The sequence below is a fragment of the Euwallacea similis genome, chromosome 11 (genome assembly GCF_039881205.1).
Source record: "Euwallacea similis isolate ESF13 chromosome 11, ESF131.1, whole genome shotgun sequence".
Lineage (NCBI taxonomy): Eukaryota > Metazoa > Arthropoda > Insecta > Coleoptera > Curculionidae > Euwallacea > Euwallacea similis.
The window spans coordinates 1,801,412-1,818,166 of record NC_089619.1 but is presented as its reverse complement, the minus strand read 5'-3'; the positions used below and the strand labels follow the sequence as shown (position 1 = coordinate 1,818,166).

Sequence of the window (16,755 nt, the reverse complement as noted above, 5' to 3'; positions counted from 1 at the left end):
TTAAAGTCAAAATATGAGATTTGAACTGTTTAAATAGTCCACAAACAGAATGAATCCAAAAATCATTATAAGTCCGAGGAAGAGAAATTATAATTCGAAATAATCTTAGGTAAATAAAAAAAACCACAGAAAGTGCTTTCCAAGCATGTAGATTAAATTTCTAGAAGAGCTTTAAACAAAGAAGATTAGGTCAGCCTAAAATTACTAATAACTTAAAGATTTCTCGAGAAACATTCCTAGAAAAAGTTCAAAAATATCTTTAGAATAATTAAAAGGTCCTCGGGATTTTTTAATTCCTGCATTCTACCAATAAACACAAATAATTGCATTGGCAAAAAAAACTAGTTAGTGAATAGAATAGAAGTGGCCTAACATATCTTACTCACTTATACAATAAACATTATTTATTTACAAAACAACTACTAAAGCACCTATCTGAGCCAATAAAGCACCGCAGTCCCCACAAATTTTGCTAGCGCCTTACATTAAATCACTACCCTTCCTATGGTTAAAGATTGCAGTCTCCACCTCCATCTACAGGTAATTAAGAAGCATTCTAAGAACCTCTTTCCTTTTAAAACTTATTCCAATTTCCTGGATCATTAACAGAACAAACTTTGTTAATTCCATCTGAAAAAACTTACCAACATTGCGGCTTTCATCCCCGCCATAAAGGCACTTCCTTTTCGCTTGCTTGCGTCTGAATTTGACCGACTTCTTGTTCCTTCCCTTTTCGGACTAGCATCCTCTGATTTTCGGCGTTCTGAAGAACTTGACCTAAACAAAATCCATTTTAAATGTCAAATTTATGTTGTGAGTACATAGTAGACACAAACTTAAGGATACTAAAGCTTGTAGTAATAATTGAGAACTCGTGAATATTGATACAATTAGAATATAATAGAGATGATAAAAGACTGGCTTTTGACCTCAAATTATAGTAAAAGTAACAACACATTTTCTGATACCTTCGATACCAAAATTGACACTAAATATAGTTACAAAACGAATATTTCATTAAATCGATATTACAAAGGATAACAAGTAAATAAATTGCTGACAAAATCCATAGAATAATGTTAATTTTTTTGCCAAATTTAATAACTTGTAATATGAAAACACAGACACATTCTACTGTGTTTTGGCTACCACTTCAGGCCTCAAATTTATAAGATGCCAGTAAGCCTAAAGACATTTTCTATTATGAAGAAAAAGGTCCTATCCAAAGTGGTTTAAAACTTCCTGCATACATTTCAAAGTTTAACCATCGTTTTCATTTACAAAACCGCAATATCGATACTATAATGATATATCCTTATATTAAAGATACCGTCTCCCTTAACTGTAAATAATTTTTAGATGTTTGCTATAATATCTCCTAAGCTATCTCTAGCTATAGGTTGAAAAGTAGACTAACTTCCTCGTGATGTACCGCGTGGTAACGGGGTAAAATCATGGTGAAATACACTCACTTTCACATGAAATGCACCACCTAGTAATAATAATAATTAAGTCTTGTAATTTTGGCAAAATAATGCTTCATAATACAGTATCAAATGATCAGACTTTCAGTAAAAAAGAAAGAATGCTAATGGTTTTTTTGTCATCGACCTATTAGATTTTTTATTCAATTGTAAATAAATAAAATAATATTTACATCGAAATATCAGTTTATTTTGTTGTTGAACTGTGAACAAGATATCTCAAAATGCCCCCAGTGAGACAGCGTCGAAATTTTTCCCACGTTTTGGATTTTGATAGAGGGCATGAATTGGCATTATTGGTATGAAGGAGGGTGGACTTTCTTTTCGTGAGATTGCCCGAAGAATGAATCGGAACCACACCACGATTGCGAGAATATGGTCTTCGTGGTCTGAAGAAAGGATTCAGCGACATCGTCCATCTGGACGTCCTCCCCGTAGCAGCAACGCACGTGAAGATCGACTTCTTAGACGGAGGGCTATTGGTGATCGATTTCAAACAACAATGTCTGTAGCAGTAGATTGGATAGGAGCTCTAAATCGTCGGGTGTCGATGGCAACAGTTTACAGAAGAATTTCGTCTTTTGGCCTGCATTCATACCGCCCAAATCTACGACTGCCACTAACCGCCCAACACCAAGCTTCCAGATTGGCCTGGTGTCAAGAACGAATTGATTGGAATGGAATTCATGAGTCGAACAATATTGTCTTCAGTGACGAGTCGCGATTTTGTTTATGGATCAATGATGGTCGTAGAAGAGTCAGACGATACCGAGGTGAAAGAAGAAATTTGCAATTTTCTGAAAGGCCCCACACAGCTTTAACACCTAGTGTTATGGTCTGAGGTGCGATATGTGTTGGCCGAAGATCTTCTCTTGTGTTCGTTCCAGGCACCCTAAACGCACGTCGCTACATTGACAATGTTCTGAGGTCAGTATTAGTACCTTTCATACAAACTTTACCAAATGGCATTTTCCAACAGGATAATGCAAGACCACATAGTCCGAACATTACTCGACGATACCTGGAAGAAACACAATTGGAAATACTGCCTTGGCCTGCACGGTCACCGGACCTATCGCCCATCGAACATCTTTAGGATATGATGAGTCGCCGTCTTCGAAATTTACCGAGGCCTCCAAACAATGTGGATGACCTACGACATCATCTTGAGGTAGCATGGAATGAAATACCCCAGGAAGATATTGATCATTTGTTGCAAAGCATACCGCGAAGAGTACGTGCTTGCATTGCCGTACGAAGCGATGTCACTTATTATTAATTTTTTCATTATCAAATGTTGTATCTTTTAACTGAAAGTCTGATCATTTGATACTCTATTATGAAGCATTATTTTGCCAAAATTACAAGACTTAATTATTATTATTACTGGGTGGTGCATATCATGTGAAAGTGAGTGTAGTATAAACATGTGGATGTCACACCTTCTCAGAGGATTTCTAAGCAATTTAGAGCGAAACATAAACGCTCGAAGAGAAACCTGCAACCCGCTTAGGAGACATTGGACACGGGACTGTGATGAAGTCCTGAAAATCCTTCAGATCGATATGGAAGAACTTTGTGGAGTGAAAGACTTAAGTACAACAGTATCCGCCAAAATAAACAGTACCAAAGATGAGAATTATATTTATTTTTTAGTTGGTATAACATATACGTTGAAAATGTGAACTACAGCGACGCAAGCCCTTTTGCAATTTTTTTTTGCCAAAAAGCGATTGCTACAAATGCAATCGCCCTGTAAAAGACATTTTTATTTAAATTTGAATTGAAATTAGAAAATGTTGTAATTTTCCAGACTTGCCGATTGAAGTCACTGCAGCAAACCAAAATATTCCTATGGGTTATGAAATTGTGGGTCTTTAAATTGGAATTAAAATTGTCTGTCAGAGAAATCTATTATTACATGGGTTGGTTCAAAAATTCATGGACCTATAACCTTAGTTTCAGAATTTCTTTTCTTAATTTCATCTAACTCGTATAGTTTTCTAGAAAATATACCAAGAAGTAATAATAATTATAATTGATACCCTTCTAGTTATAATGCATGGAGTAGAAAATCTCATAAAACCCCATCTAGGAATATCCACTCACCTAGAAGTGGAACCACTCCGGCTTCCAGCTTGAATCTTCTCCTTCTTCCTGCAATCCCCAGAGCTTTTATCCTGCTTTTTACCCTTTGACTTATCCTGCTTGTCTTTCTGTCCATCCTTTGCACCCCACGTTCCAGATCTGGGTCTAGGCAGATCCACCTCATCTCCTGAGAGTGTTGAAAGGGGCTGTGATCCCAATTCCTATAAAAAAAAACCTACATCACATTTCGCTTTTCATACATTGTACAAAGTACCAATGGTGTACCTTTAAGAGCATGCTTATTTTAACTACAATAGATCGCACTTGTTCCAGTTCTCACCCAGAAGAACAAAGCACTAATGGGTGGACAAATAAACAATAATTCCGCTTGAACTTAAAATTTCACTCTGGCTGTTTGCTTGAACATTTAACAAGTTTTTTTGGAACGATTTTTGTACTGTCAAATACGCAAAAGCCAATAAAACTACCATAAAGAAAAGAATTACTGTTACATTTTGCTAATTTTTATTGTGGAATCTACCTACATTAGAATATGAAAATACAAACTTAACTTTTCGAAAAAAATCGAACTGTTCCGCTTATACACACGCTATTATTTGCTTTGATGAAAGTCTAAAAATTCACTTTTAAAAAATGTTTGTGAAATAAAGTCTCACATTACACGGACACACATATGCGATATTTCAACACCGCGTAGAAGCGTCTTGTACCCGCACCAAATTTTTGCTAATCTCTTAAGGAATCACCTCTCATTTTTCTCTCATCTAAATTTTGAATATCTTGCTTTCTTTGATTCAATTTTAGTTCCATTCTGCTCCACACGTGTTCTATTACATTCATATTCATTCATACGAACGATAACCATTCTGTCTTCGCTTAGAACTCGAAGCTGGCGTAAACGACATCGTCCAAACCGATAAAACCATTCATAACGTTCCGAGCAAAGGAAATAACAATATCAATTATAAAAAATGTCTATATTTAATAGCATTCCTAGTTTGTCCGAATCAAAATTATCATTCTGATAAATCAAAATATTGATTTAGAATGAAATCACACATTTCTTATTTAAATAGTCAAAAATTGCGATGCAACTTAATGGCAACGATTTATGCTATTCGGTCAGATAAAGGAGATTTTAGAGAGACTATTATTCACACGGAACTGACCTTGCACAACAAATCATTGAAAAAGAAATTGCCTGCAATGATGTCAAAGCCAGGTACGTTTGATATGACAACTTATTCAGAATTAATATTCAGAAGGTTTTTTAAGAATACAAAACTGACTATCCAAACGCAAAAGATGTGCCAACTAATAAAAACGTCACAAATCGTTATACGATATCAATCGCATTTTTGTTGTGCCTGGTGTACAATCGTCGGCATTACGTCTGGATAAACGTATATTTGATACAACACAGAACATCTTCAAGTTCAAATCTGTTTATTCTATGTACGGAATTCCTAATACGATTGAGTGGCAATTCTTTCCATAAAATGATCTAAATTGATAATGAAAATGAAACAACTTATAAGAGGCTTGGCAGTTTAATTAAGCAGAACCACTCGTATGAAATTCACAGTTATGACTATTATTGTGGAATGCATAGATAAAGAGTAATTATTATTGCACAATGTTACCTTTCTCCTAGAATTGGATACATTTCCTTCAAAGGTCCCCTCAAGGTGTTTCAACAGCATTTGTCGGAGCATTTTATTGCACTGATACACAAAATAATAGTTCAAGCAAAAAGTTTCTACAATTGGTGGGTGTCAAATAGCCCAAATTGAAGGCATTACTTTCAATTAAATTACCTTTATTAGAAGATCTTCCATTGAACAATCGTATAATGCAGCTCTATAACAAAATTTGCAACTTGAAAAAATGCAGAATCAGTGAAATTTTATGAGAATCAGTGGTGTAGACTGGGCGAACTAATAATGTTGGAACTGCAACTATAAAATTACACCAAATTCGAATGTGAAAATAACTTTAGACCATGAAAACTCAAGTATATGCCGAAGTATAATACTTAAGTAGAAAGATACTTTTTACAATTATTAAGCCTTATTTAATGATCAAGCATAATTAAGGCTTTGCATAGATTAGCCCAGTCTAATATGCACATATTTAATGCAACTGTTGATTTGGTCATTGAAATCGAATAACAAAATAAAAGGAATCTGCTGATGAGAGTTAAAAGAGTTTTGGATACATGATAATATGATATACCCCTATGATAGTTGTTTAATTTCCTCTACAGGACGTGAATCAAATTCGTTAAAAGAAGGTGAAAATCACTCAAAATGGATTAGAGAGTAAAATATAAAAAAATAGCTAAAAACAAGAATCAATATTACAGATCTCTACCAATCAAACTACAAAGAGAATCCATATCATAGGGAATTTTGCCTTTGATTATTCAAGAAAATTTCTAGACGTTCTTGGCCATTTATTTCAGATCTATAGATATTTTTTGGGTTCCTTAGAAGATTTCCAACGACTTTCATAGATTTTGATATGACAAAATTTGTAGTGTGATGAGACATTATGAAGACATGTCAAAGCATTTGAGACATTTTGGAATCATTTCTTGTTTGAATTTTGAGAGCTTTGTCTTTTTAAATTATCAATTTTATGCGCTCAGCTCTCAACAAAGATTGATTGATATGAAATCTAATTTTCGATATCTAAATCTACAGCTTATCAGTTATTTGAAAATTTTGTGAAGAAACCATCCACGATATTACCGCATAAAATTTCAATTAATGGCACGACTAGGTGCAGATAGGTATTTTATGGGGGTAATTTAATTCGAACCGCTGCCCTTAGGCAAAAACCTGGTGCCTATTTTCTTGGTGACGCAAACCAAATAGGAGAACGACTACTAATTACTGTTTAATAGATGTACTAACTATGTCGCTGCGATCGATACAATGTAATTATATTACAGTGAAAGGCACACCTGCCAGCACTTCCCCGGAAAATTGCCTCGGTTCTAGGAAAGTTATTTTAAAAATGGCTATGTTGACACGTAATGGCTAGGTACGACAGCAACGCTTACTTGAAAGAAATTTTATTCACAATTAAACCTGAACTAACCTTCACAATTTCCACGTAATCCTCCGCAAGAACATCTTTAACCTTACAACATCTGATGTGTTTAACAATCATTGCAAACTTAATGTTTAATATGGCGCAAAAACTAACTTTTTCCAATACAAACACGTGCTTGAAAGGGATAAGCTATCAATCGTATTGTTTGTGATACGGTTAGAGTTGGCAGTGATTGATGGTTCGGGCCGTGCCATTGATCTGCAGAAATCTCAGCTTTAATGGGAAATTTTATTAACAGTGTCAAAATGTATTACAAATGGCATTGCCCACATTATTTCTATGTCCTTGGACTTGAACTAATAGACCACGACCGACAACAATAAACAAATTATCTTCTTATTGTTAACAGCAATAGTTCAATTACGCCTGGAGTGAGATTATAACATTAGTTTAATTAAATACTTACTTCCTGTACAAATTTGATGCTTGAGAGTGCAATATGAAGCATTTTGTTTTATTCAAGGTTTTATTCGTGATATCATTAAAGTATAGTCAATATTTGCATGCATGAAATAAAATAAAAATACAGGATGTAACGTTTAACTTAAAATATTAAAATATCTCGAATACTAGGTATCCTATAAAGAAATGTTTAGTATCACACTTCAATCTCTCTAAGAGGGAAATGTATTCCCCTCCACTCCCCTTGTGGGTGGGGTGGGGGTTAACTTTTTAATTTCAAATGGCAACCCCCATTTTTTTACAAATTCAGATAATGCAACCAAAAATAAGAAAAATTTGTCTGAAATATTTTTTTCAATTCATACTAGAAAACACTAATTAACGAAATTCAAGTTTTCTTTTACTTATGATTTACTGAAAGATTTGATAATATATGCTTTAAAATTAACGAAGACGTGAATTTTTGTATAACTTTTTAAGGTAAGTGTTCAAAATGGTGTCGCCGAACTTCAATGCACTTATTTATTCCGTGTTTTAAAGGACTCTTCACACTCACGGAGTGTGTTTTCTGAAATATTGACACAAGCGTTTATAATTAGCAGAATCATATCCTCACGTATCGTTAGTATTTTTTTATAAACCTGATCTGTGAGATATCTCCACAAAAAGAAATCCGGTGAAGTAAGATCTGGAGATCTAGCAGGCTAATTCATCGGACCAGATCTGCCTATCCATCGACCGTTAAAATTAGGACTAAGAACTTCCCGTGCCACCGCAAAATAGCGAGCCGTAGAACCGTCATGTTGAAACCACATGTTCTGACACATTTCTAAGTTTAAGTCCTGGAGTAATATGGACAATTTATTTTCCAAAATATTCCGGTACATTTTACCATTTAAGTTGTCTTCAATTATGTGGGGACCGATAAGTTTACTGTCAATGCATTGACCATGCACACCATGCATTGACGATCCAAGAACACTGGTGCTCAACTTGTCGAAGCCAATGCGGATTTTCAATCCTTCAGTAATGCATGTTATGCCTATTAACTGTACCATGATTTGTAAATTATGAGTCGTCAGAGAATACTACACAACGGAAAAAATTGGGATTTCGTTCTATCTGTCCAGATGTCCACTCACAAAAATCTAAACAATTTTTTGGAAATATTCCTCTTAGTGAGCGTGTAAAAAGATGATAAGAATGAAACTTGTATATCTTCAGCATTTTTCATACACTCATATGAAAAATTCCTGATAATTCATATATTTTTCTTGTGCTCACTTGAGGATTAAAAGCCACAGCACCTAAGACTGCAATTTTATTGTTTTCTCCACACACAGAAAGAAGCTGGCCGACTTGTTTTCTTCCGATTTACAGTCTCTTCATGAATGCATTTTTTCATCACGCAATAGAAAGAAGTCCAGGATCATGGTCTTTCAGAAAAACGCTGAGCGCAGAGATTGACAGCATTATCTAAATGCCTGCCAGCTTCTTCATACACCAAAATCATTTCAATTTTCTGTTCTACGCTCAAATACTCCATCGTGAAGCTGCATTAACAGAATGTTTAAAAGTAGATGTTTTATTTGTTTACATTATTGTTGATTTATCACACTTTATTATCATAGAATATTTTTGTCCCATAGAAATTTTTTAAAAGTGAAGGTTACCATTTAAAATATGAATTGAATTTCGTTAATTACAGTGTTTTCTAATATGAATAAAAAAAATGTTTCAAACAATTTTTTCTTATTTTCAGCCGTATTATTCGAATCTATTAAAAAAAGGGGGCGGTTATTTAAAATGAAAATGTTAACCCTCACCCCGCTCACACAGGGTGTGGAGGGAAATTAACTTTAGCATCAATACATTTCCCCATCACAGTGATTAAGGTTTGATGCTAAACATTTCTTTATATCAGGTTGTTCGGAAAGTAATTTCGTTTTTTTATGTGAAAATGAATGACAGTTTTCGTATAATAAACAAATGCTTTATTAAATTATATATTGGCCGTTCTGGTCCAACACCTTTTGCCATCTTTCTGGTAGTAGCATAATTCCACGCTCATAAAATTTTTTGTCTTTGCTGGCAAAAAACTGATCGAGGTGGTTTTTGACCTCATCATTTGAGATGAAAGTTTTACCGTCTAAAAAATTTTGGAGTGACCGGAACAAATAATAATCCGATGGTGCCAGGTCTGGAGAATATGGTGGGTGTGGCATTGTGTCCCATTCAAGCTGTAAAAGCTTTTGGCGAGTGACCAAACTTGTGTGAGGTCTCGCGTTGTCTTGGTGAAACACTACACCTTTTCTGTTGATTAGTTCGGGTCTTTTCTGTTGAAGTGCATCCTTCAGTTTGTCCAGCTGCTGGCAGTAGACTTCCGAATTAATCGTTGTGTTATCCGGTAAAAGCTCAAAAAAAACGATTCCTTTAAAATCCCACCAAACAGACAGCATCACCTTTTTTTGGTGAATATCGGCTTTGGAAATGGTTTGAGTCGATTCATCTTTTTTGCTCCATGACCTCTTGCGTTTGACGTTGTTGTATACAACCCATTTTTCGTCCCCAGTAATGATGCGCTTCAAAAACGGATCATTTTTGTCACGTTTGAGAAGCGAATCGCAGACGTCAATGCGGCGACACAGATTTCTCTCTGTGAGAACATGGGGAACCCATATATCGAGCTTCGAGGATAATCCCAGGCCTTTCAAGTGGTCATAAACTGTTGAATTCGATAAATTTAACTTCAATCCGATCTCACGTGTTGTTATTCGACGGTTCGCATCAACTAATGCCTTTATGGCGTCTTTATCAGCTTCAACCGGCCTTCCCGAACGTGGTGCATCTTCGACATCAAAATTGCCAGATCGAAATTTAGAGAACCAGTTCTGACACTGGCGTACTGTCAACACACCTTCTCCATACACATCGGTCAATTTCTTTCTGGCTTGAACAGCATTTTTACCCTTTCTGTAGTAAAACAGTAGGATATGTCGAAAATGCTGCTTATCGCTCTCCATATTTAAAAGGGCACCAACCAAAAACTACTGCGTAGAATTAATTGAAATGTTTCACACACAAGCCTTGTTATATGAGCTCTCAAAGCATATAAAAATTATATGGCTTAAGTGTGAGGTTAAGTGCAAAAAAATACCATTAAATCCTCTGTCGGGAAAAAACGAAATTACTTTCCGAACAACCTAATAGAATGCCTAGTATTCGAGATATGTATTTCAATATTCCAGGTTAAATGTTACATACTGTATAGATAAAACGGCACAACTTGCTTAGGCGCTATGACTTTGACGTTTAATAGCTTCTTAGCAATATTATTATCTTGATAGACATTACTCGTTAAATTAGCACACGCAATAAATTAACAATTCCGACCTTTGTTTTTATTTAAGATATATGTTGAGTCTTGTTAAAGTGCCTTTGAAACCTCTTGACCTGGCCGTGAGAGGTGGATAAAGTTAAGAATTGTCACTCATCAATATGAGCATTTTTTGAAATTTTCTGTTACACCTTTACTAACAACATCAACGCAATTTCTACTGAACATATCAGCTACATTTTCCTATCGTAGGATTTTTTTCTAAAAAAAAGCGATATATACAACTTTAAAACTATTTTAACAACTCACTATTAGATTAGGGACATTTTTAGGTGCGATGGTATTTGTATGTTTAAAAGTACAGAAATAGAAATGAACATTAAACTTGCTATAGTTAACACCCACCAAACACTAATATTTTCCAAATAAAAGGATGCGTTTATTTCTTTTTAGCATCTTAGACCTTGTTAAGATCAGGATATTATTATATTGATAGTCATAAATCAACCTCGAATTTACCATAAATAATTTCTAAGCGAATGGATAACCTGAAAACAGGAAAACTGGCAAAATGAGGGGATGAATAAAAAACTAAAAAAAGGGAATGTGGTTGTATATAAAAAGAACTTATTTAGACCTGCACTAAATACGAAAGAAAGGTAACCAAGGTAACAAAAATGTAAGATTTTTTACGTGATTTTTAGAACATACTATGTCGACTTACTAAGAACTTGGTAAAAAAACAATTTAAGCCTCTGATATATATTTTTGGGAGAAAGAAAAGGAAAACAAACAATCCTGCAATTTCATTTTAACCTGCGCAATATTTAAAGTTATCAGCTCGCAAACTCACAAAAGACGCAGTATTCTTGTAATACTTAAAGGATTTGATTAAGTTTGTACGTACATTACGCCAAGGAAAATTAATAAGTCTCATATGCATTCTAGGTGAACATTTAGAAGTCGTAATTTCCACTTTGAACAATTCTATATTTTGATCTTGATGGAAAACAACTTTATCTAAAACTTTTCAGGGAAAATCAGCCAAGGGACATCATCGTCAGACATCTAAATGGGAATATGTCCAACTAGTTACTTTTAATTACATAAAAATATTTTTTGTACGTAACTTCCTGGAAATTTTGAGAATTCGCGTAGCTATCTAAATTAATCTCGAATATCATCTTTAACCTTACTTAGCTTTTCTACACAAAATTATTTGCAATTATCGCATCTATTTTTTACGACCCATTCCTAGATATTTATAAGATGATTTTAACATCCTGACGCCTCCGGAAATGGGACCACAACCATAGACACAAGCATAGACATTAATAACCCAAGTGACATAAATAAATATTAGTCATGTAAATAGCACATGCATATGTTAAGAATAGCAAAACACCTAGTAACCACCTACAAAAATTATAAATTCCTATTATAAATGATAGCACTACAACAGGTATTATTATTATTATTATTAACTCTGTGTACTAACGAATCATAATATCTGTTCTAAACATTGTTTACTTATTTGTTGCTATGAATGTTGTTTAAAAATATTGGAATTTAAGCAGATCTTTTATACAGGGTGTTTCATAGTAAATAATATGTCAAAAATTCAGGCGGTGAATCTATGAATGATTTTAAGGAAAAAGTTAATGTGAACATGGGTCCGTTTGCGCTTCCTGCCTGAAATAAACCCTGTGTAGTAAGCATTAAGTTAGGATGAGTTGAACTAAAAATATTGATGGTGGAAAATTTCAAATCTCTGGCAAAATAATTAAACAAATTATTACATTACGATGTCAATAATTATTATTCATAATACGTCAGATGAAAACTTCGCAGATAATTCAATTCCATTACACCGCATGTTTAATTAAATGCGTGATTTGAATTTTTATTTTCATGTACATTTTCTGTATTTCTTGTATCCTTTGTACCTATATTTTCTCAAATTTTATCAAGAATTTTATACATTTTCTGGCATGATTTGTTCTTGTGCATTTCCAGCATATTTCCAATATCCAGGCATTGTTTGGATTTTTCCAACATTCACAGACATTTAATGAAATTTTTTCATATTTGGAAAAAAGAGCGTAAAAATTACCCAAAAACTGCTACCTACCGTAGGGCTTTGATATAGTCCAAATGATCACTCTCTCAGGTGCACTTTTTTTTAGGACAGCTCTGTATAAGTTTATTGCCATTTTCTTAATTTCTAACCTGTATTTCATTACCAGTTGGTCCCTCAATATGAACGAAACACTACTTAGTACTTAAAAAAATGTCTTACCTTCTTTTTCTCCAGTTCGGGTCTCTTAATCCAAATATCCTCCACACCATCATTATAATCCACAGTGGAAGTACTAGAATTCTGGCTTCTCAATTCAATCAAAGTCGAATCGAAGAACCTCGAATCGTAATGAGGACTAGCCAAAGGGCTTTTCCCAGCAAAAATACTGTAAGCCGGAATCCTATCGCTTTGAGATGGTACAGCACCCACTGTGTTACTTTGTTTATATTTTTGTCGCGGCGAAGCAAAAATCTTTGCCACTTCAGCCATATGTTTCCTTTTGCTATCACTTAACGAAATGTCTTTGGTTGAGCTTGTTGCAGCAGATTCGAGAGTGGAATCCCCCGAAGGCACCTCAGAAGTGGGTTGTTTAGTCTTGACTATCACAAATTTGTGAGTGGGACCAGTCACAGTATCTATCACAGATGTTTTGGAACTAGTGGAAGACTCGGACAGTGACTTATCACTACCACTTATCTGTTCATGAGACAAGGACACTGGATTCTAAAAAAACGTTGCTTTGGAAACCTAAAACAATTTGGTTTCTGGTTCCTACCGGCTGATCTCTTTTTTCATCCTCCTCGTCCTCCTCTCGACACTGCGAGAGGCGACGTGATCCTACTCCCATGAATTTCGAGGGTAAACTGTTGTGACTTTGAAAATGACGATGGAAAAATGACATTTCCTCTTCGTCTGATTGCAAACCCTTCGGAATCTGACCCTTGATATTAGACCCGTCTAAGTCATCATCTGAGGACGATTCATTTAAATCCACGACTTTTTTTAAAGATCCAGGGGAGTTCTGAAGATCCTTTTTGGTTGCTACATTTGTTACGTCGGTTTCCATCTGCGCCAATGGGTTTTTTAATTTGGGAAAAATTTAAGTAAACTTTCTTGCTAGCGTTAGTTTTAGAATGGTTTAATCGGATTTAATCAAAGGTTTTGACTGAGTGATAATGAAAAATACAGCATGCCTAATCAATAATGAATTCGCAACTGATTATTAATTTACAAGGCTGACAAGTAAATTATTAATTTTTAAATAAAGTTTTAAAAGAGTTATAATTAAGGAAAGATTTACTCTCGGTTTTTCTTCATTATTTACAAGTCCATAAAAAGGCGTAGTTGTGTAGGTATATTCATATATTTTCACCAGACATAACTACTTATTTAGTAGTTAAATACATATTTACTTCCGCCTACCTACTGCTAAACTTAGCACCCAGGACAATACCTACAGACAAAAGAAGAGTTTGTTATAAGCTTTGCAAGTCTGGTCATTATGCATTACAATGAATATATATATGGAACCAAAGTGTATTTCGCAAGCTATTTTTAATGTTGAAACTGAGTGACAAGCAGTCTACCATTGAAAAACATTATATTTGCCAACAATGTTTTCCCAGATGTATTATCCTATGCCAAAATCTTGTTTTCAGACTAGGTAAAAAAAAGAGCATTTCTAGGAGTATTTAGATAAGTTCTATCATTATTCTGTAAGGAGATGGTCTGAATTCAAAAAATAATGAATAAAAATTTATCAAAAATAATGTAAACAATATCTTAAACAGTTAGGGATATAATATTGATTAAGTGCATTCAGAAAGAAATGTAGGTATAACCTTTTATCCATATAATTTTACTTAATTTCTATTCCAAAATTGTTGGCAATTCATAACACATGTGGAGAATAACCCTCGGGATAACCTCTTTTTTTATAAACCTGAAAATTGTATTCCTTGACTTGAAAGCATTTATTGTACTTAAAAATTTGATGAAAAAAATGTAATCAGAAAATTTTCCTTTTGTAAGTAAATATTTTGGAACTGAAGCAAGAAGAAAAAGCTTCCAAAAAGGCAAATTTCCCTAAGATAAAAAATTTTGAAATCAAAGATTTCTGAGATATAAATGCTTAGGTAAAAAAAGGTTTTTCACAAATATCAGCCAAATATTTTCAAATTTTCTATTAATAGCGACCTATCTAATTTTACATTTCACAGAATTTAACATCTCTAGGTAGTGTTCCTCAGTAGTGCCTACATCTTTAACAGTACTATCAATAATACTTGTATTGAAGTAATTCTTTGAAAAAAAGGGATAAAAAACACTTAAATTATTGATTGAAGAAGAGGCCTCCATGAATAACTCTACCTCTGCCAGGTAAATAGCTAACGAGATGAGTACAGAAAATGTAGCAATGAAACTCTAAGAACTAAACAAAAAACAGAACAAACTCAAGACCCAATAAAAGTAACTATACAGCAAACAAACAAATAAAACCTAACTTAATAGGCCCCATAGATGATTCGTTTGACCTTTCAAACCATTCAAAAACTATAAAGCAAGCACTGAGGCTAGTTCATTGATAAAGGATTGGAATTTTGAGGTTACCTTGATAAACCAGCTGTAAAATTCAATTGCATTAAGTCAATATACGATTGCGTTACCCAAAAACTGTCTTTTTCCGCTCTAAAACCACACTGAAGCTGAAATTTCATGTAGCTTTTCTAATCACCAAAACAAACATCACACACTAAAAAATTGACTAAACAAATAGAGCACTCGCACTGGTAATAAAAATACTCGAATTAAAACGCGGCGAAATTGCACAAATTAAAAACACGACTGTCCTAGTTGAATAAGTGAATAATATGTTAATTTTTTAATTATTACAATTGTGTATAGTTTCTAGGAAAATCGAGAAATGAAAATTAAATTTTAATGCGGATTTTTTTCGTAGATGGCGGGAGAATCGAAAACAGCTGATTATGAGTGATTGCTTGTCAATTTGCCAAACACCACTGAATTAGCGTTTTCGAATCTTATGTAAGAAGCAGGAGTGAACAATTACTGTACCATTACACCGGTACTAGCAAGCCTCGAACAGAGCCGAACTTACTAATTTTTTTCTTTTATTTCTTCAGTCAGTATTCTATTTGTCACTTTGACTTATTTTGAATTTATCCACAATAAGCTATAGTAATGAATGATTACAGGTGAAATACTGAATTGACTTTCATTACACTCTTGATTTAGTAATTGGTACTTTACCCGCGTGTTAATCCCAACTATTATTAATCAATATCCAGAAACAAGAATCCCAAAAGTTGCCTATTTGCTTTGCTAAAGATTTGATAGTTGCATAGCTCATTCCTATGGCACTTTATATATGCGCCATTCCTCTATTATAAATAGACACAGGTTCGTTCCAAGTCCCAATAGCAGCGAAGTAAACCAATTCCGTTTTACTATTACAAATATCCTCACTGTACCTTTCTGGGTTTCTTACACATACTTCTGAGAGTCCACATAGTCCAGAATTACTTTACACCACAAACCTCACAACTAAATTTAACTATAGACTTTTTACTCACCGAATCACTCTCATCCTGACTGAAATCCCAAGAAGCAGGTGATGATCCTCTGCTGCACTCAGCTCTCTCGCTATCCAGGAGCGCAGAAGGAGGATCGTCTAAAGCATGATCTTCAGGTATGCTGGCAAAGGGTTGCCCGCGGTGACGGGGCACCGGTGACACGCATGTTTGGGGCGGTACGTGATCACCAGGGCCCCCGTATCCGATGTCGGGTTGCACAATAGTCACATTGAAACGGCGGTTTTTCGCTGGGCCACTGCCTAATGAAAAATGATTAAAATCCGCATTTTGAATTAGTTTCAAAAGCTAAAATGAAATTAAGATTATTACTCTGCTTAATGGAGGTTTACTCTTACTAAATTTAATATTCTAAACATACCATTTTGTAAATAAAGTGCTTTCTTAACAAACTATGGATTTTTTTATAAATTGAAAAATAACATCGTTAAAATGTGATTGACTGCCTGGTTTTTATGTAATAAATCGCATAAAGTAGCGCCTCTGAGATTACTTATGCCATGGCCCTTATTTGTCCAACAGGGTAAGTGTATACTGTGGACCAAAAAATTGTCACTTTACACAAAATTACCGCAAAAAGCTTAAATCACAGTATTGAATAAAATATTACTG

General features: G+C 34.3%; 1 protein-coding gene across 2 annotated transcripts in view; it reads right to left on the bottom strand.

The window, feature by feature from the left end:
* Positions 1–15,460, bottom strand: part of SNF4Agamma (SNF4/AMP-activated protein kinase gamma subunit) — a 67,968-nt gene extending 52,508 nt beyond the window's left edge. For both annotated transcript variants that reach the window (XM_066395188.1, XM_066395189.1), the window contains exons 1-5: positions 15,143–15,460; positions 13,308–13,598; positions 12,752–13,255; positions 3,594–3,793; positions 645–777 (exon numbers count right to left, since the gene is read on the bottom strand). In XM_066395188.1, coding sequence (XP_066251285.1) covers positions 645–777; positions 3,594–3,793; positions 12,752–13,255; positions 13,308–13,598 — 1,128 coding nt within the window. In that variant the 5' untranslated portion in view covers positions 15,143–15,460. The remainder of the gene's footprint in view (positions 1–644; positions 778–3,593; positions 3,794–12,751; positions 13,256–13,307; positions 13,599–15,142) is intronic.
* Between the last annotated feature and the right edge of the window lie 1,295 nt (positions 15,461–16,755).